General features: G+C 41.3%; 1 protein-coding gene across 4 annotated transcripts in view; it reads right to left on the bottom strand.

The window, feature by feature from the left end:
- Window positions 1-21,221, bottom strand: part of ttk (ttk protein kinase) — a 73,508-nt gene extending 52,287 nt beyond the window's left edge. For 2 of the 4 annotated variants that reach the window (XM_070885574.1, XM_070885578.1), the window contains exons 1-9: window positions 21,148-21,221; window positions 11,666-11,794; window positions 10,900-11,125; window positions 5,814-5,920; window positions 5,562-5,711; window positions 4,763-4,880; window positions 3,038-3,128; window positions 2,206-2,294; window positions 1,805-1,880 (exon numbers count right to left, since the gene is read on the bottom strand). In XM_070885574.1, the coding sequence (XP_070741675.1) occupies window positions 1,805-1,880; window positions 2,206-2,294; window positions 3,038-3,128; window positions 4,763-4,880; window positions 5,562-5,711; window positions 5,814-5,920; window positions 10,900-11,125; window positions 11,666-11,792 (984 nt within the window). In that variant the 5' untranslated portion in view covers window positions 11,793-11,794; window positions 21,148-21,221. Of the gene's footprint in view, window positions 1-1,804; window positions 1,881-2,205; window positions 2,295-3,037; window positions 3,129-4,762; window positions 4,881-5,561; window positions 5,712-5,813; window positions 5,921-10,899; window positions 11,126-11,665; window positions 11,795-13,435; window positions 13,500-20,544; window positions 20,851-21,147 lie in introns of those variants that run through there. The other 2 variants (XM_070885577.1, XM_070885576.1) reach the window with 2 other exon arrangements.
- Window positions 21,222-24,656: the final 3,435 nt, after the last annotated feature.

Here is a 24,656-nt window from a genome sequence, read left to right on the forward strand (position 1 = left end):
CCTCTGGCTATGATTAGATAGATAAGAATGGAACCATGAGGATGGAGAGGCGTTGGAGAAGGATGGAGTGGTCAACCGTGTCAAAGGCTGCAGATGAGTCAAGGAGGACGAGGAGGGATAAGTTTACCTTCGTCACAATCACAAAGGATGTCATTTGCGACTCTGATGAGAGTCGTTCCGGTACTGTGGCAGGCGCAGAAACTGGATTGGAGTGATTCAAACATGGAATTGTGGGAAAGATGGGCACAGATTTGGGAGGCGACAAAACATTCAAGGACTTTTAAGAGGAAAGGGAGATTGTTGATGGGGATAATAGTTTGCAAGGACGGAGGTGTCAAGGGTTGTTTTTTTGAGAGGGGTGATAACGGCAGATTTGAGGGAGGGGTCAGTACCTGAGGAGAGAGAACCGTTAACAATGTCAGCTAACATGGGAACCAGAAAAGTAAGTTGGGTGGCCAGCAGTTTGTTGGGAATAAGGTCAAGGGAGCAGGAAGTGGGTCTCACGGACAGGATGAGCTCGGAAAGGTCATGAAGGGAGATCAGAGAGAAACTGGAGAAAGATGTGAGGTCAGGGCTAGGGTACAGGGCTTCCTTAGAGGAAGTTTGGCCCGGTGGGCTAGGGGAAGGAAGGAAAGAGGCAGAGGTGGCAGAACAGATGTCTCAATCTTAGAGACAAAGAAGTCTATGAGCTCCTCACATTTATTGTCAGAGGTGAGGGTGGAGACTGGGGAGAGGGGTTTAAAAAAGACGGTTAGCAGTGGAGAATAGAAGCCAGGGTTTATCTTTACATTCCAGAATGATTCAGTAATAGTATAAATACATAAGAAATAGGAGCAAGAGTAGGATATTCGAACATTATATTAGAATTTCAGCTTTTTCAATTTTTTTTCCCCTAGAAAGTAAATCACACTATTTAGGACAGAAATGTATGGTGCCCTGTATGTATATTTCTATATGCATTTTCTCAATCCAAGTACTGCCTGAGACACCTTACTAGGGCTGGGCAGAGGAAATAGCCCATATCAGGCCTTTTAACATAACTAAATGTAATCCGTCTAGATCTTCGATGTTTTTGGAGCTAGGTTCAATATCTGGCAATGCAAGCTTGTCTAACCAGTCTTCCATCACTTATTCTAAGAGTACAAAGACCATTTGCACTTATTTAGCACCTTTAACATCGAAAAACTTCCCAAAGTATTTTATGGATGCGATATCAAAAGACACCGAGCCAAAGGACAGGTGACCAAAAGCACAAGAAAGATCAGTGCCTCCTTGTATTAAAAAAAATTACACATTGCAAAGTAAAGAAAAAGTGTCTGAAAGGAAGGATTTCAAAACATTTGTCGAATTAATATAATAATAGGCAGGCCTTTCATCTACTCACAAATAACCTTAGAATTTGCAGATTTTATCCAACTATACACCAACTTAATACGCTTGTAATAATAAAATAATTCAAAGCAATGGACAACATTGTGGCATCGCATGTTGAACAGTGGGGAACACACATTTACACTGAAGGTTTGCTGGGTGGCAAATTTTCAATTTCAATTGCACTGTTATGAGGAGCCACAGAAGCCAAATACTTTCTTACTACATATTACACAGATTATACGGCACAGAAACAGGCCATTCGGCCTAACTGGACTATCCCGGTGTTTATACTCCACACGAGCCTCCACCCACCCGACTTATGGGAGGAAGTCACTGTACAAACAGCTGGCTTGAGAGAAGCATTAGCCTCTATTGGTTGCCTGCCTACAGTATTGACCAAAGAAGAGTTTGAAAAGGTTATATAAATTACCTTTAAGTCATAGGTACATGGATCTTGAGGCAATGCTGAAGCCAATACACGCATAGCTTTTGTTGGACAGATTTGCCTGAAGATTTAAAAAAATGAGAAGTTGTCCACAGAATTAAGTACAACCAATTACAGTTCAAAGCTTGTAGTATTCTTGTAACATCCCTTTCGCTGTAGAAAGTAATTTTTAATATTTTATACCAGTGCTATACTTGCCACAAATTACTGGGCACATAAGTTATTTTTTTATATGCCAAATATCTGGTCAATACAACAAAGATACTGCCCATAATGGGAAATTGGAGTCACTGACAGGGTAAAAAATAGTATTCACCCACTAATAATCTTTTACTCAAAGGTGAATACGTATTCACTAGCTATACAATTATGAATTTAAGGTTTACATCTTCACAAAGGCAGCATCCATCTTCTTTAAGCTATTCACTGCTTCATTCATTATTGGCTGAAGGGGGGCACTGCCTGCTTGCGAAATCTGCAAAGTAAACACAGATTGTTGAGCTGCAACAATTGAGAGGTGATTTTTTTTTTCTGTGGGTGAGGTTCATACTCCACCAGATTGCTCTCATGTAACAACACTAACCCGAAAACTTTGTTCAATAATGATCTTGCTTTAACCTATATTCAATGATTGATTATTTAAAACCACATATTGGACATTAGAAATTTTAGTTTGTAAAACAAAATGTCAGCCTTTTTTTCCCCAGAAGGATTTTGGGGGGGGGGGGGGGGGGGATGAAATACTGGGCTACCTAATGATGTGAGAGATCATGTGTCTTAAAAAAATGTGTAATATAGAAGAAGGAATATGTAAGAAAGGCCAAAGAAACAAACTGTACATAATAGGGTTCACGTGACAAGAATCATTCCTGAAGAAAGAAAGGATTGGAGGGACAAGGAAAGTATTTTTTTTAAATAAAGTCATTTGTATTATATTGTGACATTTAACACAAGTAGCATCACCCTCAATATCCTGCTCCCATGGCAGACTGTCAGATCATATTTTTCTGTATATATATATAGCAGTTCTTATTTAGTAACCATAACATGTGAAAGTTGAGGTATGTTTGTCTTCAACATTTCATGGAAATTAGAAATTTAAATCAGAGAAAACAGGAATACAAGGACACTTATTTGGCAACAAATATTAAAGTATTAAGCAGTTATTAAACATATGAAATAAATTACAGTTAAGGTTTTTGCTTTGAAATCTCCTACCATGCTACTAGCACTGTTTTTCAGCTGCTTGATGGTTATCAGCTCTGATAGTGATACATCATTCTCTTTGGCCAAGTTGCCCGTGTCAGCCCTAATAATATAAAAAAGTAATAATTCGTGACCACTTGGTGACTTGAGCCTATGCTCAAAGAATGAAAACTGAATCAGTACAGACAAACAATAACCTTTTGCAACAATAAACTGTTTTTTTTATAATTAAAGCTTTACCTCGCACTTCGAGTTCATAAGCATGCTCTCGCTCCCCATGAGCCGTTATCTGTGCAATGTCTTGGTAATTTTAGAAAACCATGTCAGTGTATATATCACATGCTATCATGTGATTTATTTGACTTTAGAAAGCAGAATAACACATCAGACCATGGCTTATACTATAAACTACCAAACACATTTACTAAATTATAAAATAAATAGATAAGTGAGCAGTAGCAAAGACAAACCTTAATTACAAACTTTACTATTCATCCTTGGAATGTAGAACAGTTAAGTTTCCCGTGCTAGAACTATATAAAACCAGAGGACTGTTCCCAAGAACCCTGCATGCAGTTCATTCCTAACCTTGCAAGGAGTCTTCTGCGTATCTCATTCTCTGATGATTTCAGAAAGACTTCTCAGTTGGAGATACATTTGAGATGCCAATCCCACAGGTAATTTTTTTTTTTTTTTTTTTAAATTGAATGGCTCAACCCTCTTCTGGAAATAAACTAATCAGTTCCAAACATTTTGGACCTGCTGCCAAAGATTGCATCATTCAAAAATATTTATCTAACAGCAACTAGTTGATTGTTACCTCTTACTAACAGTACTTTGAACACGCGTAAAACATGCAAGTAAACAGTTATAATTTAGGTGGCACTCTCGCCTGAGTCAGAAGGTTGTGGGTTCAAGTCCCACTCCAGGGACTTGAGCACAAAAATCTCGGCTGACACTCCAGTGCCGTGCTGAGGGAGTGCTGCATTGTTGGAGGCGTCGTCATTCAGATGAGACGTTAAACCGAGGTCCTGTCTGCTCTCTCAAGTGGACTGTAAGATTTAGGATCACAGGTCACACACAGATACCCAAAAGGTCTTGGGGAGTTATAAGGCATTTATTAAGGGAGCGATAGTTCAAATATGTAGTCAAGCACAACACACAATCAGGATAGACATACGAAGGTGACAAGTAGCTGTTATTAGTCCTGATTGGACAAATAGTTAATAGCATGAACAGTTCTTATCTTCACCGTCTGCCCTGAAATGCCTTCTGGGCCTTTCTTTTGTTCTCTTTTTAGTGGTGGGCCTGGAGTCAGATATTGGCAGGGCCATTTAACCTACGATATATCGGGTTCTTTGTCTCAACTCTTGGGTGAAACCCTCCTCTTCACATCCTCCCAAGGTTGGTGTCAGACATACCATTCTTGGCCTTCAATGTTTGGAGCTGCCTTATATCAGTTATTTATGTTCACGATGTTCAAGTTGCTTTAGCTATTGTACCATGGAATGAATCCTTCAATTCTGACACCACTCTGAAGAGGTTTTTTTGGTCTCAAGTTATTTCTTCCAATCCAACTCAGTCGAGACTTTTGTCATATAATATAGGGAAATATTCCAGGTATTCTTACCAGCTGAACTACAGGATCCCCAAAATTTCTGTTGGTATGCTCAAGCCCAAAAGCAACATTCAAAATATACAAAGACTTTCAAAAGTAAAAATGATTTTCAACTTCACCTCAATGATGAAACAGGATCAAATTGTAATTCTCCAGGACTATTGCTGCTTTTTCTGTTCTTGATTATTGAAACAGTATTGCTCGAAAACATGCTCGGTGTAGTTTTAATCACGGTCACTATTAAAGAGGAAAAATATTCAAGTTATAGATATACATGTATGCTTACATATTTTGGCCAGAGAGGCTCAAGAAGTCAAATTCCATTTTAATTAGATGAGATACCAGGATTTTTACCTATCTAAGACACATGTGCAATTTACAAAAGTTTTAAAAACAAATTGACCTCAATGCCTGTAAACGTGCGAAGATGACAAAAAGTTAGCCTAAAAAAGGAAGCAAGCAATGGTTATGAAAGGAAAGATGCTGTCATCATATGCATACATTCTGAATTCCTCTCCAAAATAGTGTAAATATATTTTTTTCCAGTCTCACCTAAAACTCTGCAAATTCTAAATTTTTTCTCTTTCCCCGTGATCTCAACCGAGTTCCTCCAATATTAGCATTAGATGGTGGCGAGAATTACACAACTACAACCTCTATCTACAAGCTAGATTTTAAATGTTTATAAATTTGAATTAAACAGCAATGTAATTTTTTTTTTAAATAGTAAACAGTTTGATTTACTACCTATTTAATACATGTTCATCGTGGATAATCCTACAGACAAATGTTCAGAACACATTGCATCTAATTGCCACCAAAAATGTACTAACACAAACTAGTATAGTTTTATACCAATGAGTCTCATTTGCTTTTTTGCTCCTCCCAAAAAAATTACAATTCTAGACACTTACTCACCAGATAGATTTTCTTTATCTCCATCTTCAGGTTGTAGAAGTTGCATTTTCCCCTGGTTTAAATTTTGAAAAGCAACTTCCAACAGCTCTGTGGGTTTTGCTTTGATATCCAGTGCTTTCTGAAGAATGGATCTACATTTCCTTACAGAGCCTGTCCAAAGGCAATGACTTAATTACTTACTTTCCACAAATCTATAGTATCACTGTTATTAAAGGTTTTCAATAATAAAACTGGAATGCAAGTCATACAAACCTCTATTCAGCTCAAATTGTGCATACGCTACATGCACGAAGGCAAATCTCTTACAGTTCACCCTAGCCAAGTTGAATTGCTCCTGTGCTTCATCTGCATCTACAAAACTGATGGGGCAAAAGTGATTAGGATCTCTTAAGAGCTGACATAAAGATACAAACAAGACTGAAGTTAGAGAGTAATTTTAAGGCTCTGGACATGTTGGCCAGAGGATGAGAGACATTTTATTTCCTTATTGGGATCTGCATGCCTGTTCGGTATTAATTTTGAATTATGTTTTCAGAACTTTGGGCTAAAATTTCCCCAGCCTAACGCACGTTTTAATGTGATTTATTTGTGTTAAAAGTGCTTTTTTTGTTCTTAAACTGAATTGCACAAAATTCCCCAAACCTTAAGAATGGCGTTTTCAAAATATCGCCAAAAGGCGGATCGCCCTGGTGCAACGCGAAAAAATAATGCACCACCCAAGTTTGGCCATTCAGCGAACCCGTTTTGCAGGTGTTGCAGCCTCAGAAACGTCAGTAAGTAGGATAACCTGCAAAATAAGGTAAGTTAAAGTTTTTATTTTTAATTCATTTGCAGCAATTACTTAGTTAAGGGTCTTGTAAATGTTGTGATTTTTGTTTTGTGCAATTTCTTTTGTGTTTTCTCCTCTCCCCTCCCAGGACCTCTATTTTTCGCCTTGGGCTAAAATTGGTGACATTGCGGTTTTTAACGCCAATTGTCATGCAACGCTGTTTTTTTTTTTTTTTTAAGGACAGCCATACTTTGTGGCCAAATTTACCCCCTTAAAAATGGTGAAATTTTAATTCTTATTTATTCACTATTTTGTTGTTTTTATCAAATAACGACAGGCTGCGGAATTTCTAGCCCTTGAGACTTCCATAGAAAAAATATTTTTATTTATAGCTTATTTTAAACAATGCAAGAAATTTTCTGTCACTGTCGTAAGTGCGTGTTCAGGTATTGGCCAGAGAAAAATCTACACCACCCACACTTTTCAATTTTATAGAAAAGTTGTTTAATTACATGTACATTTTGGCTATACATTTACGTTAATGGTTTGCATGAGCAAGCTCATGGTCTACAAGGCTGTAGTAATACCCGTCCTCCTGTATGGCTCAGAGACATGGACCATGTACAGTAGACACCTCAAGTCACTGGAGAAATACCACCAACGATGTCTCCTACAAATCCCCTGGGGGGACAGACGCACCATCATTAGCGTCCTCAATCAGGCCAACATCCCCAGCATTGAAGCACTGACCACACTTGATCAACTCTGCTGGGCAGGCCACATTGTCCGCATGCCAGGCACGAGACTCCCAAAGCAAGCGCTCTACTCAGAACTCGTTCATGGCAAAAGAGCCAAAGGTGGGCAGAGGAAACGTTACAAGGACACAGTCAAAGCCTCCCTGATAAAGTGCAACATCCCCACCAACACCTGGGAGTCCCTGGCCAAGGACTGCCCTAAGTGGAGGAAGTGCATTCGGGAGGGCGCTGAGTATGCAGAAATCAAGCGCAGGCAGCGGAAAGAGCGTGCGGCAAATCTGTCCCACCCACCCTTTCCCTCAATGACTATCTGTCCCACCTGTGACAGGGACTGTGGCTCTCGTATTGGACTGTTCAGCCACCTGAGAGTGGAAGCAAGTCTTCCTCGATTCTGAGGGACTGCCTATGATGATGCACCTGATCACTAGATTGCAAATAGCCCAATTATAATTTACTTAATTAAGTCTTCAGTGAGACTGCGAGTTCATATTAAAAAGGTCTTCGGATTAATTGACCAAATGTAATGTAGCCAAATTTGGTGATGATACAAAAAGATAGGTGGGAAAGCAAGTTGTGAGGAGGACGCAAAGAATCTACAAAGGGATATAGCTAGGCTAAGTGAGTGGGCAAAAATTTGGCAGATTGAGTATAATGTGGGAAAATGTGAGGTTATCCACTTTGGCAGGAAAAATAAAAAAGCAAATTCATATTTAAATGGGAAGATTACAAAGTGCTGTGGTACAGAGGGATCTGGGGGTCCTTTTACATGAAACACAAAGTTAGCATGCGGTGCAGCAAGTAATTAGGAAGGCAAATCGAATTGGCCTTTATTGCAAGGGGGAGGGAGTATAAAAGTAGGGAAATCCTGCTACAACTGTACAGGGTGTTGGTAAGACCACACCTGAAGTACTGAGTACAGTTTTGGTCTCCTTATTTAAGGAGGGACATACTTGCATTGGAGGAGGCAGTTCAGAAAAGGTTCACGAGGTTGATTCCCGGCATGAAGGGGTTGTCTTATGAAGAAAGGTTGAGCAGTTTGGACCTATACTCATCGGAGTTTAGAAGAATGAGAGGTGGTCTTATTGAAACTTATAAGATTCAGAGGGGGCTCGACAGGGTAGATGCAGAAAGGATGGATGAATCTAGAACTAGGGAGCATAGTTTCAGAATAAGGCTTTGCCCGTTTAAAACAAAGATGAGGAGGAATTTCTTCTCCGAGTGTCGTGAATCTTTGGAATTCTCTACCCCAGAGAGCAGTGGATATATCTATGGTGGAAATCGACAGATTTTGAACGATAAGGGAGTCAACGGTTATGGGGAGCAGGCAGGGAAGTGGATTTGAGGCCAAGATCAAATCAGCCATGATCTTATTGAATGGCGGAGCAGGTTCGAGGGGCCAAATGGCCTACTCCTTCTCCTATTTCTTATGTTCTTAATTGCTTTCCCCGTTAGCACTTTTTGCATGCAGCAACTTTCCAGTTCACCTAGCTCAGAAACTTATACGGAGCAATTGGTTGCAGGGAGAGGAGGAAAGGCAGTGAAGTGCAGAAGCACAGTGGTAGAATAGGGACTCAGCAAATAGACAAATTTTTTTGTAGTTGCAGCTGAAAGTCACAAGTGACATGCCTCCCCAAAAGACAAGGTAAGGACCTATTGGAGCAGGTGCAGGGGATTGAATGAGAAGGAAACAGCTAGAACTGTTTATATTATAACACAGGAAATGAAGCCTGCAAAGGGATTTTCAAAAATTAGTAAACTGAAGAGCAGAACTTTAAGGGTAATTATCTCACAATTACTCCCAAGTGACATACTCTTCTAATACGTATAGAAATCACAGGACATGGGAAGTAAATGAGAGACTAGAAAATGGTGTAGAAAGTAAGAGCCCAGATTTTTGAGACAGTGGGATCAGTTCAGGGACTAATGAAAAGTAATATGGTGAGAGTGGATGAAGGGAAAAAAAAAACAGAATTTATACAGCACTTTTAATACAGAAAAACACTCCATGGAACTTCGCAGGTGAAAGAAAATGGCTATCAAACCAAAGAAGTAAAGTTTGGTCATCGAGATGTGTTTCAGGATTTTAAAGAGAAGATGGTACTAGAGATGGGCAGGGATTTAGGGAGAGAATTCCAGAGTGGGCTGAAGGCACAGCTGTTGATGGTGATGCAAAGGGGTGGGGGACTGCTAGGACATGGAGGGATTTAAGCACAAGTATGAGAATTTTAAATTTGAGGCATTAGTGGAACAGAATCCTGAGGAGACAGTTCTAGTGGGGGATTGTGATTTGGTGTAGAATGGGATATGGGCAGCAGAGTTTCAGATGAGCTCAAGTTTATGGTGGGTGGAGAATGGGATAACATTAGAGTATTTATAACAGTGACTGCACTCCAAAAGTACTTAATTGGCTGTAAAGCGCTAGGAGACATCCGGTGGTCATGAAAGGCACTATATAAATGCAAGTCTTTTTTTTGTTTTATTTGAGTTTGGAGGCAGCAAACGGCATGAAGTTTCAGCTGAAGATGGCTCAGGTATGAATAGTTTGGGAGGGGGAAGGAACAGTTTCTGATGTTGAATTGGATAGTTTTTGTAATGGAGAAAATAATGGGGTTGGGAGTCAGCAGAAAGGAAGCAAAAGGATGTAGGAAAGATGCAATAGAAAAACAGAAAGCATTAAAGAACAGTTTCTCAGGAGGCAGTATTACAAAGAGTAAGATAGGAAAATTGTGGTAAATTTAATATATATTCGTAAGGAAACTGGTGAGCCAGGGATACACTTGTTAAGAGGGAGGGAGGGGCGGGGGCGGGAAGAAGAGAAAAGAGGAATGGTAAATACCAAACCAAAAAGACTTCATGAATGAACACAGTACTGTATTGTCATTCCCCGCTATGCTTTGCAGATCAGTTGGCATGAGGGGTGCAGTCAAGGGTTGTTAACAATTTTGTATGAATGACTTTGGTAGTGACTGGGAACATTAAGAAATTGTACTAGTGGAGGAACAGGCAAGTTACAGCTTCCCATAATCCACTGCATGCGTCAGCAGTCCTTGGTCAGAAAGTGATGATTAATTCTGCATTTATACTTTTATATATAAACCAGAGTAGGTTCAAATAATAGTCGCATATTAAAACATTGCCAGTGATACTGAGTCAGTCAGCAAATGTCATTTTTTAAGCAATCTCCCAACTTCTAAGATGAACAGTGAACATAGAAATTTACAGCACAGGAAGACGCCAATCAGGGTCGGATAAGGCAACATTATTCCCTGAGGAATCACTACACTGATGTCAAGACAATATAATTTTGAAGTTTGTATCCTCTGGCGAAATCATACATCCAGTTCCACGAAACGTCAGATTTCATATTCCATTGAGGTTTAGATGCCATACCCAATCAAAAGTCCACAAACATTGAGGGCCACTGTCACTGACAGAATCTCTCAATTTCTGGATCGTAATAGTGAACTCAGTGATCAACAGATTTCAATCAGAAGCTAACTTGTGTCATCCAGAAAGTTTTGATTATACCAGTTACTCAACACCCAACTCAAGGTACAAAACATCTTGGTACGCACCCAAAACTTAACTCTACAACAAAGAAGTTAACTGATAGTTAAAAGTACTCTCAATTTTGAACTGAATCCAAATAAAAAGTGAACAATTATCCTAGACTAAACAACACTTGGGCCATTCTTGCTCTGCCAGCACGGTTTTTCATAAAATAAACATGGATTTTGTTCACATCAAAAATTGCATTCTGATATCTGTATTTAAATACTTTCATTGCAAAACAAGAAGATAGAAAAATACTTACACTTTAAGCTCTGCAAAACGGATCAAGATGCGAGCATAGCATTCATTTGCGTAATGTTTTTCAACCGGTAGGGCAGCAACTGTGTCATCATATAGCTCTGTCAGCTTATTCAATAGGCTCTCATTAGTTTGTGGGTCACCCATCTTTTCCACTTTCTGAAGATATGCAAACCAATCTTCTGGATAGTTTCCATCAGCTACAATTTGTCTGATAGTGGCAGTGTGATCTGTTGTAAAATAGAATACAAGATTTCATTATAATAGAAACATTCCTAATGAAAAGGTTAAAACATGTGAAAAGATTATATAATCACAGAAGCAGCAAGGTCCAGGTCAATTCTGTATTTTAGGTAACTTCGTTTTTGGTATCATAACACTGATATCACTGGCAGTCCCTTAACTATGAAGAAAGTTATTTTGCCTCACTTCCTAAACTGTCTTTTACTGTTGCATATTCCTAAACTACAAACAGGCCTTAATTTAAGATATCAATTCTAAGCTTATATACATTCAAATCAATTCAGATTAATGATTCAATGTTCAGAGCACATTATTTATTTAGTGTACATTAACAAGCATGGCTCCCTATGTAATGCAGACATAACAGAACTTCTGCTTTGATTGGAAGTCGGGGGGAGGGGGCAAGAGATGGGGTAGTTGATGTTCAATTTCTATTGGCAATTCAACGCTTTTTTAATTATGGATATCTGTACATAAATTCCAAATAGATTAACTAAAATATTAAGAAAAAATATGCTGCATTGTACCTGTAATATCCAAAGTAGATTTCAACTCTTCAGTTCTGTTTGATTCCTCACATTTTGTTCGGAGGTATGCCAATCGACTCGTAATGCGAGCCAGTCGCATCCTTGACTCATTTATTTCACCTTCCATCACTACATACAAGAAAGAGAAAAGCATAAAAGTATCTTGACTATCAGAAGTTCATCAATACTATCAACACACAATATCCCACTGAAAATGTTTTTTTTTTTTAAAAACATTGAATATTCAAAGTAGTCAATTGTTGGCAACACTCACAGGTTGAAAGAACACTAGTATACAAACACAAGTGAGAAGTGCCAAAGCTCAAGCATGATCACCCCACGCTTGGGGTCAGTCAAATGTGCATTATAATGAGACGCACTATACAACAAATCTCAATTGTACCGCACATCCCACTTAATCTGTTTTTGACATTAGGTTATTTTCTGTCTAGCAAACATTCTGGAGTAAATGAAGCTTATTAAATGCCTGGATTATAAAGGGGCGCAGGAGGTTTCCATCTTTTGGCTATTTTCTGCATTGCCTCCATTGGATTGTTACAAGTCCAGAGGAACTGCTGAATTTATCTCATCTTGTAAGAAAGCATCAATGTAATAGTGATGGTAGGTGAAAGATATTGCTACACCTCTAATTGAACATACAGGCTGAAAATTGAGGGGGTTGGGAAATGGAGCAGACAGAGTCAGGGATCCCATAAAACAGTGGCAAAGAAACCTCAGTGGAGGAAAAAGAATTACATTGCAGCAGCTCAAGTGTGGAATGTAGAATTATCAGGAAACAATGGAACAGATGGAGAAACTGGAAGAAAGGGGTGAAATCTTCACAGGAAGCAGCATTAGAAGAAGCATAATTAAGATACGCATGGGAAACTCTGTTTGTAATAGATATCATTGATTACAAACATTAAAAGCCAGAGGGCGAAGTCAAGAAGGGCAAACCCAGAGGTGGGACATGTAAAGATAAAGAATCAATGAACAGTAAATGTAAATCTGCAGATCAAGGCGGGAACAAGAAACAGAGCTTAAATAGCCATCAATGTAAAGGGGCCAGGGAGCTGAGCTCCCCCCCGGCAGCCCACCAACTAGGATTAGAACAGTGTTCCATATATCCTACAAAAAGGCAGGTATAGTTGGGACACATAAGGGTTCTTAAGTAATACCTTTTATCGAAAGGAATTGAGTGGAGTCAAGAGAAGATTTTCAAAATGTGTACAAATCCAGCCAGATGGAGGAGAGTTGTGGTGGTGAGACAGTGGTTAGAACACTGTTCAAGAAAGAAGGGAAAACTTCAGGGTTCATCCTGGTAAAAAATGGAACTGTAAAAGGACGAGATCAATGACAATGGGGAATATGTTTGGACTGGAGAATCTGAAATCATGTTCAGCGATAACATGTTCAGAAATCTTAAGAGTTCTGGGAACCAAAACTTGTAGTTAGCATAAACTAGACCACATTTAATGAAAAGAAAAGTACTAACTGTCACAGCTAATCACAGGCAACGTTGAATGCAAGCTAAACAACATAATGAATATTAATTTCTCATAAGCACAAACTCCATTGAATAGCCCTGCATTACCAACAACTTGCATTTATATAGCATCTTTAAAATAGTAAAACATCCCAAAGCACTTCACAGGAGCGTTACCAAACAAAATGACACCAAGCCACATGAGGAGATATTGGCCCAGAAATCCCGGTCGGCTACTTCCCACGGGCGATCGGAAAAAACATTTAAAAAAGATGCACTCTTACATTATCCTGCTGCACCCAGGCGAGTTCCCAGTCCAGAGGCTTCCTCTGATCATGCACACGCTGCGATGCACATCGGTACATGCGCAGGCCTGGAGCTGGAGTCACATGGCTCTGGGCAGCCAATCAGGTATAGTATATTCTCATTCATAATAATGGGAACTCCGTAAGTTGGAGTTCCCATTATTATGAATGAGAAACAGCCCTCAAAGCACACAAAACCAATAATAAAAAATAGAAAAAAACACAGCACATATTTATTAATTTAAATTAAAGTTATTTATATGTATTTAAAAAAATAAATATTTTTTTGAATTTTAAAAAGTTTTTTTAAATTATGGTTTAAAATAAACTTACCATAGTGGGGAGGGTTTTTAACAATAAAATGTGTTTTTATAATTTTATTTTAAAATGTTTATTTTAAAACTCCTACGCCTGGAAAAGTAGGCTATGCATCTGCTTTTATCAGGCACAAGAGTTTTGAGGACATTTAGTGGGCAAGATATGGGTAAATCCTACAATCTTGCCCTTCCCCTTACAAATGTCCTTGCTCCCGAGATGCGGAAGATCTGTCAAGCTCCGGAAAAGCCAGTTTTCAGCACATGCGCATTGCGCACTGAAAACCGGCTTTTGCGATGCCTTCTCGGGTCCGTAGACATTCAGTACGGATCCGGGAGGCCAGAATTTCTGCCCCATTAGGACAGATGACCAAAAGTTTGGTCAAAGAGGTAGGTTTTAAAGAGTGTCTTAAAGCAATCCAATTAAGACAGTCTCATCTAAATCAGACCCCAATGCTAGTGCTGTTGGGGAGGAGTTAAACTAATATGGCAGGGGGATGGGAACCAATGCAGGGAGATAGAGGGAAACAAAAAGGAGGCAAAAACAAAAGACAGAAAGGAGATGAGGAAAAGTGGAGGGCAGAGAAACCCAAGGCAAAGAACAAAAAGGGCCATTGTACAGCAAAATTCTAAAAGGACAGAGGGTGTTAAAAAAACAAGCCTAAAGGCTTTGTGTCTTAATGCAAGGAGTATCTGCAATAAGGTGGATGAATTAACTGTGCAAATAGATGTTAACAAATATGATGTGATTGGGATTACGGAGACGTGGCTCCAGGATGATCAGGGCTGGGAACTCAACATCCAGGGGTATTCAACATTCAGGAAGGATAGAATAAAAGGAAAAGGAGGTGGGGTAGCATTGCTGGTTAAGGAGGAGATTAAGGCAATAGTTAGGAAGGACATTAGCTTGGATGATGTGGAATCTATATGGGTAGAGCTGCAGAACACCAAAGGGCAAAAAACGTTAGTGGGAGTTGTGTACAGATCTCCAAACAGTAGTAGTGATGTTGGGGAGGGCATCAAACAGGAAATTAGGGGTGTGTGCAATAAAGGTGCAGCAGTTATAATGAGTGACTTTAATATGCACATAGATTGGGCTAACCAAACTGGAAGCAATACGGTGGAGGAGGATTTTCTGGAGTGCATAAGGGATGGTTTTTTAGACCAATATATCGAGGAACCAACTAGGGGGGAGGCCATCTTAGACTGGGTGTTATGTAATGAGAGAGGATTAATTAGCAATCTCGTTGTGCGAGGCCCCTTGGGGAAGAGTGACCATAATATGGTGGAATTCTGCATTGGGATGGAGAATGAAACAGTTAATTCAGAGACCATGGTCCAGAACTTAAAGAAGGCTAACTTTGAAGGTATGAGGCGTGAATTGGCTGGGATGGATTGGCGAATGATACTTAAGGGGTTGACTGTGGATGGGCAATGGCAGACATTTAGAGACCGCATGGATGAACTACAACAATTGTACATTCCTGTCTGGCATAAAAATAAAAAAGGGAAGGTGGCTCAACCGTGGCTATCAAGGGAAATCAGGGATAGTATTAAAGCCAAGGAAGTGGCATACAAATTGGCCAGAAATAGCAGCGAACCTGGGGACTGGGAGAAATTTAGAACTCAGCAGAGGAGGACAAAGGGTTTGATTAGGGCAGGGAAAATGGAGTATGAGAAGAAGCTTGCAGGGAACATTAAGACGGATTGCAAAAGTTTCTATAGATATGTAAAGAGAAAAAGGTTAGTAAAGACAAACGTAGGTCCTCTGCAGTCAGAATCAGGGGAAGTCATAACGGGGAACAAAGAAATGGCGGACCAATTGAACAAGTACTTTGGTTCGGTATTCACGAAGGAGGACACGAACAACCTTCCGGTTATAAAAGGGGTCGGGGGGTCTAGTAAGGAGGAGGAACTGAGGGAAATCCTTATTAGCCGGGAAATTGTGTTGGGGAAATTGATGGGATTGAAGGCCGATAAATCCCCAGGGCCTGATGGACTGCATCCCAGAGTACTTAAGGAGGTGGCCTTGGAAATAGTGGATGCGTTGACAGTCATTTTCCAACATTCCATTGACTCTGGATCAGTTCCTATGGAGTGGAGGGTAGCCAATGTAACCCCACTTTTAAAAAAAGGAGGGAGAGAGAAAACAGGGAATTATAGACCGGTCAGCCTGACATCGGTAGTGGGTAAAATGATGGAATCAATTATTAAGGATGTCATAGCAGTGCATTTGGAAAGAGGTGACATGATAGGTCCAAGTCAGCATGGATTTGTGAAAGGGAAATCATGCTTGACAAATCTTCTGGAATTTTTTGAGGATGTTTCCAGTAGAGTGGATAAGGGAGAACCAGTTGATGTGGTATATTTGGACTTTCAGAAGGCGTTCGACAAGGTCCCACACAAGAGATTGATGTGCAAAGTTAGAGCACATGGGATTGGGGGTAGTGTACTGACATGGATTGAGAACTGGTTGTCAGACAGGAAGCAAAGAGTAGGAGTAAATGGGTACTTTTCAGAATGGCAGGCAGTGACTAGTGGGGTACCGCAAGGTTCTGTGCTGGGGCCCCAGCTGTTTACACTGTACATTAATAATTTAGATGAGGGGATTAAATGTAGTATCTCCAAATTTGCGGATGACACTAAGTTGGGTGGCAGTGTGAGCTGCGAGGAAGATGCTGTGAGGCTGCAGAGCGACTTGGATGGGTTAGGTGAGTGGGCAAATGCATGGCAGATGAAGTATAATGTGGATAAATGTGAGGTTATCCACTTTGGTGGTAAAAACAGAGAGACAGACTATTATCTGAATGGTGACAGATTAGGAAAAGGGGAGGTGCAAAGAGACCTGGGTGTCATGGTACATCAGTCATTGAAGGTTGGCATGCAGGTGCAGCAGGCGGTTAAGAAAGCAAATGGCATGTTGGCCTTCATAGCAAGGGGATTTGAGTACAGGGGCAGGGAGGTGTTGCTACAGTTGTACAGGGCATTGGTGAGGCCACACCTGGAGTATTGTGTACAGTTTTGGTCTCCTAACCTGAGGAAGGACATTCTTGCTATTGAGGGAGTGCAGCGAAGGTTCACCAGACTGATTCCCGGGATGGCGGGACTGACCTATCAAGAAAGACTGGATCAACTGGGCTTGTATTCACTGGAGTTCAGAAGAATGAGAGGGGACCTCATAGAAACGTTTAAAATTCTGACGGGGTTAGACAGGTTAGATGCAGGAAGAATGTTCCCAATGTTGGGGAAGTCCAGAACCAGGGGACACAGTCTAAGGATAAGGGGTAAGCCATTTAGGACCGAGATGCAGAGGAACTTCTTCACCCAGAGAGTGGTGAACCTGTGGAATTCTCTACCACAGAAAGTTGTTGAGGCCAATTCACTAAATATATTCAAAAAGGAGTTAGATGAGGTCCTTACTACTAGGGGGATCAAGGGGTATGGCGAGAAAGCAGGAATGGGGTACTGAAGTTGAATGTTCAGCCATGAACTCATTGAATGGCGGTGCAGGCTAGAAGGGCCGAATGGCCTACTCCTGCACCTATTTTCTATGTTTCTATCAGACTGAAGTGCAAAGCACATGTACAAGATGCTGCAAAGGAATTGTTTTTCCATCCAAATTGGCTCCTTGTAGGATTTTTGCTTTCCAAATTTCAAGAATATTGTCAGTGTTCACAGTTGACAAAATTAAACCCGCAAACGTAGTGGGTAAAAACTCAACTCCGTGCCTAATAGATCAGATCATAAGTGGAGCCGGGGCAGAAAGACACAAGTCCGAGAGCAGAGCCACCAGGGGACGGGGGCAGTTGGCAGGAGAAACAGGGTTGTGGAGGGGGGTGGGGGAGGGTTAAGGTGAGCAGAAATTTAATAAGTCAAAGAATAAGGAGAAGGCAATAGAGCAGGGTAGCACTGGGGGAACTGAAAACCAGACGGGACAGAATGTATAAACATAAAAGTTCATCATAAAGTGGGGCCAAAGCAAGGGAAAAAAATGGTAATTTTTTTTAAATATAGCTCTTTTTCTGAATGCATGCAGCATTCGTAACAAAATAGATGAGTTGACGGCACCAATCGACACAAATGGGTATGATCTGATAGCAAGGGCATCAGGATTGGGAACTAAATATTCAGGGGTATTTGACAATTTGGAAGGACAGAAAGGAAAAGGAGGTGGGGTAGCTCTGTTAATAAAAGATGAGATCAGTGCCTTAGTGAGAAACGATATTGGCTCAGAAGATCAAGATATTGAATCAGTTTGGGTGGAGATAAGGAATAAGGGGAAAAAGTCACTTGTGGGCATAGTCTATAGGCCCCCCTAACAGTAACTACACTGTTGGATGAAGTATAAATCAAGAAATGATGGAGGCTTGTAAAAAAAGGAACAGCAATAATCATGGGCGAGTTTAACCTTCATATTGATTATACAAAGCAAATTGGTTAGGGTAGTCTTGAGGAAGAGTTCATAGTGTATCCGGGATAGTTTTGTTGAACAGTACGTTACGGAGCCAACCAGGGAGCAGGCTATCTTAGTTTTGGTACTGTGTAATGAGACAGGATTAATAAACGATCTCCGAGTCAAGGATCCTCTAGGAATGAGTGACCATAACATGATTAAATTTCAAATTCAGTTGGAGGGTGAGAAAGTTGGATCTCAAACCAGTGTCCTAAGCTTAAGCAAAGGAGACTACAAAGGTATGAATGCAGAGTTAGCTAAAGTGGACTGGAAAAATAGATTAAAGTGTGGAGCGGTTGATGAACAGTGGCAGACATTGAAGGAGATATTTCATAACTCTCAAGAAAAGACTGCAAGAGAAGGGATAACCATTCGTGGCTAACTAAGGAAATAAGGGATGGTATCAAATTGAAAACAAGGGCATACAAAGTGGCCAAGAGTAGTGGGAGGCAAGAGGATTGGGAAACTTGTAAAAAACAGCAAAGAACGACTAAAAAAATAAAGAGGCGGAAGATAGATTATCAAAGCAAACTAGCACAAAATATAACAACAGATAGTAGAAGTTTCTACAGGTACATACAAAGGAAAAGAGTGGCTAAAGTAAATGTTGGTCCTTTAGAGGATGAGATTGAGGAATTAATAACAGGGAACAGGAAAATGGCAGAGACTTTGCACAAAAAATTTGTATCGGTCTGCACGGTAGAAGACACTAAAACATCTCAATAGTGGATAAGCAAGGGGCTAAAGTAGTAGTACTCGGTAAAATAATGGGACTAAAGGCAGACAGGTCCCCTGGACCTGATGGCTTGCATCCTAGGGTTTTAAAAGAAGTGGCTGCAGATAGTGGATGCATTGAATGTAATCTACCAAAATTTCCTGAATTCTGGGGAGGTCCCAGCAGACTGGAAAACCACAAATGTAATGCCCCTGTTTAAAAAAGGAGGCAAACAGAAGTCAGGAAATTATAGACCAATTAGCCTAACATGTCGTTGGGAAAATGCTGGAGTCCATTATTAAGGAAGCAGTAGTAGGACATTTGGAAAAGCATGATTTAATCAAACAGTCAGCATGGTTTTATGAAAGAGAAATCAGGTTTGACAAATTTGCTGGAGTTCTTTGAGGATGTAATGAGCAGGATGAATAAGGAGGAACCTGTGGATGTGCTGTATTTGGATTTCCAGAAGGCATTCGATAAGGTGCCACATAAAAGGTTACTGCACAAGATAAAAGTTCACGGGTTGGGAGTAATATATTAGCATGGATAAAGGATTGGTTAACTAACAGAAAACAGAGAGTCGGGATAAATCGGTCATTTTCCAGTTGTCAAACTGTGATCGATGCTGGAGCCTCAATTATTTACAATCTATATTAATGACTTGGTTGAAGGGACCGAGTGTAATGTAGCCAAGTTTGCTGATGATACAAAGATGGGTGGGAGAGCAAATTGTGAGGACACAAGAAATCTGAGTGGGCAAAAATTTAGCAGATGGTGATCTTATCAAAACATACAAGATAATGAGGGGGTTGGACAAGGTGGATGCAGAGAGAATACTTCCACTCATAGAGGAAACTAAAACTAGGGGACATAGTCTTAGAATAAGGGGCCGCCCATTTAAATGAGATGAGGAGGAATTTCTTCTCTCAGAGGGTTGCAAATTTATGGAATTCTCTGCCCCGGAGAGCTGTGGAAGCTGGGTCATTGAATATATTTAAGGCGGAGATAGACAGATGTTTGAGCGATAAAGGAATAAAGGGTTACGGGGAGCAGGCAGGGAAGTGGAGCCGAGTCCATGATCTTATTAAATGGCCTACTCCTGCTCCTATTTCTTATGTTACTCTGTTTGGACATAATCCAGGTTTAATCACGTGACCACCTGCCTCCAACCACCCCACCCTCACATTCCCCCCAGCTATCATCCAGCATGTCTGTCTTCCCAGACCAGGTAGGCAGATTCTGTTACCTGACTGGATGATTCAAAAAGCCTTTCTCTAATAATTTTATAATCATTTGCATTTATATAGCACCTTTAAGATTGTAAAAGCACTTCACAGGCAATGCTCCTCCTAAGGTGAGCGGGCACATGATCATGCACCAATCGCAAGGTCCCTGCTGGAGAAAGATTTATGGGCAGCAAATTTAAAGGGACAGTGCACCAAGAAGAGGGAACATTGTTCACAAGTGCATTATTCACCAAAATTTGACACCAAGCCACACAAGAAGATATTCAGACAGGGGTCCAAAAGCTTGGTCAAAGAGGTAGGTTTTAAGGAGCATCTTAAAGAAGGAAAGAGAGATAGAGACGTGTTTAAAGAAAATATACCATTTATTTTATCAGTCCAGATTATTTCTTCCCAGTTATTCACAGTGGTGTCAGGATCAGCCTTTGATTCCTGTTGGGAGGATGGCTGGAGGCTCCCACCACAATGGCAAAAGCCCGAATGAGTTTGTCTCTGGAAACCTGGCCTCCTTTCTCCTCCGAGTCAGATGGTTGAGGTTTCAAGTCCCACTTCAGGACTTGAGCACAAAAATCTAGGCCGACACACACCATGGAGGTGCCGGCTTTTGGATGAGACGTTAAACTGAGGCCCTGTCTGCTCTCTCTCTCTCTCTCTCTGGTGGACGCAAAGATCCCATGGCCCTATTTTGAAGAAGAGTAGGAGAGTTATCCTCAGTGCCCTGGCCAATACTTATCTCTCAATCAACATAACAAAAACAGATTATCTGGTCATTATCACATTGCTGTTTGTGGGAGCTGCTGTATTTCCTACATTACAACAGTGACTACAGTTCAAAGGTACTTCATTGGCTGTAAAATGTTTTGGGACGTCTGGTGGACGAAATGCGCTATATAAATGCAAGTTATTATTTTTCCTCTCACTCTCACGCCGCCGGTACACTCCGTGTCCTGATCCGCCGCACTTACCGACTTCCAGTCGCCGTTTTACAAACACCAACTGCCCGCGTTCAAAATTCCCGCACTTCTCAATAACACGCGCTTGCATTGGCTAGAAACGCAACGAAGATTCCGATTGGCCGCTGGCTGGCTGGCCCCATCTCCCCCTCTCCCTCGGCGCCGTGAGCGAGGAGTGCAGGGGGCGGGGCCGTAAGACAAAGCTGCACCAATCAATCAAACAGCCTGCTATCCAATTGGACATTTTGAATCTTAAAGGGGCGGAGCTTCTGGCACGTTGCCAGGGACGCGCGCGATGGTTGAGAATCTGGTTGTGCATCAGCCCCAGCAATAGTGAAGATTGCCTCTTCGTAGCATACATTTTAAGAAGACTTTACAATGCAGAATTCCACAAGCCTTTCCTCTTTTGCACAAAGTCCACATATCTATTATCTCCATTATTTTTAAGCCCCACTGCCTCTCCGCCTAAATGAATCAATTTCAAAATTATTGTTCAATAAAGTATGTACTCAGAATACCCAATTATTATTTTAGAGACTAAACTATTAATTAGAATTAAACAATTGGGTAGATTATCTGGTGCAGATGCAGCGGGCTTCAAGCTCACCAGAAAATTAAAAAATCAAAATACTGCGGATACTGTAAATCAGGGAAAAGCAAAATGTTGGCAACACTCGGTGCCATATGTAAACAAAGGAACATTATAACATTTCAAGTATAGCTCTTCATCAGAATCTGAAGACAGTCGTTTTGGAGAAGAAATCTGCCATCCATACCCCGTCTGGCCCTTATGTGATTCCGGTCCCACACAAACATGAATTACTCTCAACTGCTCTCTGACTTCGCCACTCAGTTTTATCTGGGGTTGCTAACCCTTCAGGATTGTCCTGCTATCTCCAGGAATTAAAAATTAATCTGGCAATGCTGTATATCTCCGTATTTAAGGTAGGATTATCATCATAGGCAGTCCCTCAGAATCGAGGAGGACTTGCTTCCACTCTTAACTAGAGAGCTGGCCATCCTAGACTGGGTGATGTGTAATGAGAGAGGATTAATTAGCAATCTTGTTGTGCGAGGCCCCTTGGGGAAGAGTGACCATAATATGGTAGAATTCTTCATTAAGATGGAGAGTGACACAGTTAATTCAGAGACTAGGGTCCTGAACTTAAAGAAAGGTAACTTCGATGGTATGAGACGTGAATTGGCTAGGATAGACTAGCAAATGTTACTCAAAGGGTTGACGGTGGATAGGCAATGGCAGACATTTAAAGATCACATGGCTGAACTTCAACAATTATACATCCATGTCTGGCGTAAAAATAAAACGAGGAGGTCGAGGAGGCGTCGGAGAGGCGGAGCAGCAAAGTCGGGAGGCCTACAAAAGGCACATCAGTCGGGAGGCGCCAGCGGGAGGTCGAGGAGGTGTCGGAGAGGCAAGCTGGTGCAGCTGCAGCAGGGAGGCAAAAAAGAAGTAGAAAGAAATCGAAAGGTGACGTCACAGCCAAGTGGGTAAGTGATTGGCTGGTGATTGGTAAATAGCTTTTCTTTTTTCTTTTATTTATCAGTAAGTAACCTTTAGCATTGTTGTTGCCAAATCAAGTTAATCGAAGACATGGCAGGAGAGCTCGGACACGTGTTATGCTCCTCCTGTACTATGTGGGACGTCAGAGACGCTGCCAGTGTCCCTGATGACTACGTGTGCGGGAAGTGTATCCGCCTCCAGCTCCTGACGGATCGCAGTGCGGCACTGTAGCTGTGGGTGGATTCACTCTGGAGCATCCACGATGCTGAGAATGATGTGAATAGCACATTTAGCGAGTTGGTCTTACCGCAGGTTAAAGGTACACAGCCAGATAGGGGATGGGTGACCAACAGGAAGAGCAGTGCAAGGAAGGTAGTGCAGGGGTCCCCTGCGGTCATCCCCCTGCAAAACAGATACACCGCTTTGGGTACTGTTGAGGGGATGACTCATCAGGGGAGGGCAGCAGCAGCCAAGTTCATGGCACCGTGGGTGGCTCTGCTGCACAGGAGGGCAGGAAAAAGAGTGGGAGAGCTATAGTGATAGGGGATTCAATTGTAAGGCGAATAGATAGGCATTTCTGCGGCTGCAACCGAGACTCCAGGATGGTATGTTGCCTCCCTGTTGCAAGGGTCAAGGATGTTTCAGAGCGGGTGTAGGACATTCTGAAAAGGGAGGGTGAACAGCCAGTTGTCGTGGTGCAGATCGGTACCAACGATATAGGTAAAAAATGGGATGAGGTCCTACGAGACGAATTTAGGGAGCTAGGAGCTAAATTAAAAAGTAGGACCTCAAAAGTAACAATCTCAGGGTTGCTACCAGTGCCACGTGCCAGTCAAAGTGGGAATCGCAGGATAGTTCAGATGGCTTGAAGAGTGGTGCAGAAGGGAGGGATTCAAATTCCTGGGACATTGGAACCGGTTCTGGGGGAGGTGGGACCAGTACAAACCGGACGTCCTGCACCTGGGCAGGACCGGAACCAATGTCCTAGGGAGAGTGTTTGCTAGTGCTGTTGGGGAGGGGTTAAACTAACATGGCAGGGGGATGGGAACCTATGCAGGGAGACAGAGGGAAAAGATAGAAAGGAGAATAGTAAAAGTGGAGGGCAGAGAAACCCAAGGCAAAAAACAAAAAGGGCCACATTACAGCAAAATTCTAAAGGGGCAAAGTGTGTTAAAAAGACAAGCCTGAAGGCTCTGTGCCTCAATGCGAAGAGTATTCGGAATAAGGTGGACGCATTAACTGCGCAGATAGCATTTAGCGTATATGATGTAATTGGCATCACGGAGACATGGCTCCAGGGTGACCAAGGCTGGGAACTCAACATCCAGGGGTATTAAACATTTAGGAAGGATAGACAGAGAGGAAAAGGAGGCAGGATGGCGTTGCTGGTTAAAGAGGAAATTAATACAATAGTAAGGAGGGACATTAGCCTGGATGATGTGGAATCGGTATGGATTCTGAACTTAAGGAAAGGTAACTTCGATGCTTTGAGGCGTGAATTGGCAAGAATAGACTGGCAAATGATACTTAAAGGGTTGACGATGGATAGGCAATGGCAAACATTTAAAGATCACATGGATGAACTTCAGCAATTGTACATCCCTGTCTGGAGTAAAAATAAAACGGGGAAGGTGGCTCAACCGTGGCTAACAAGGGAAATTAAGGATAGTGTTACATCCAAGGAAGGGGCATATAAATTGGCCAGAAAAAGCAACAGACTGGGAGAAATTTAGAATTCAGTAGATGAGGACAAAGGGTTTAATTAAGAGGGGGAAAATAGAGTACGAGAAGAAGCTTGCCGGGACCATAAAAACTGACTGCAACAGCTTCTATAGATATGTGAAGAGAAAAAGATTAGTGAAGACAAACGTAGGTCCCTTGTAGTCGGATTCAGGTGAATTTATAATGGGGAACAAAGAAATGGCAGACCAATTGAACAAATACTTTGGTTCTGTCTTCACGAAGGAAGACACAAATAACCTTCCGGAAGTACGAGGGG

This window comes from Pristiophorus japonicus, chromosome 7 (assembly GCF_044704955.1).
Source record: "Pristiophorus japonicus isolate sPriJap1 chromosome 7, sPriJap1.hap1, whole genome shotgun sequence".
Classification (NCBI taxonomy): domain Eukaryota; kingdom Metazoa; phylum Chordata; class Chondrichthyes; family Pristiophoridae; genus Pristiophorus; species Pristiophorus japonicus.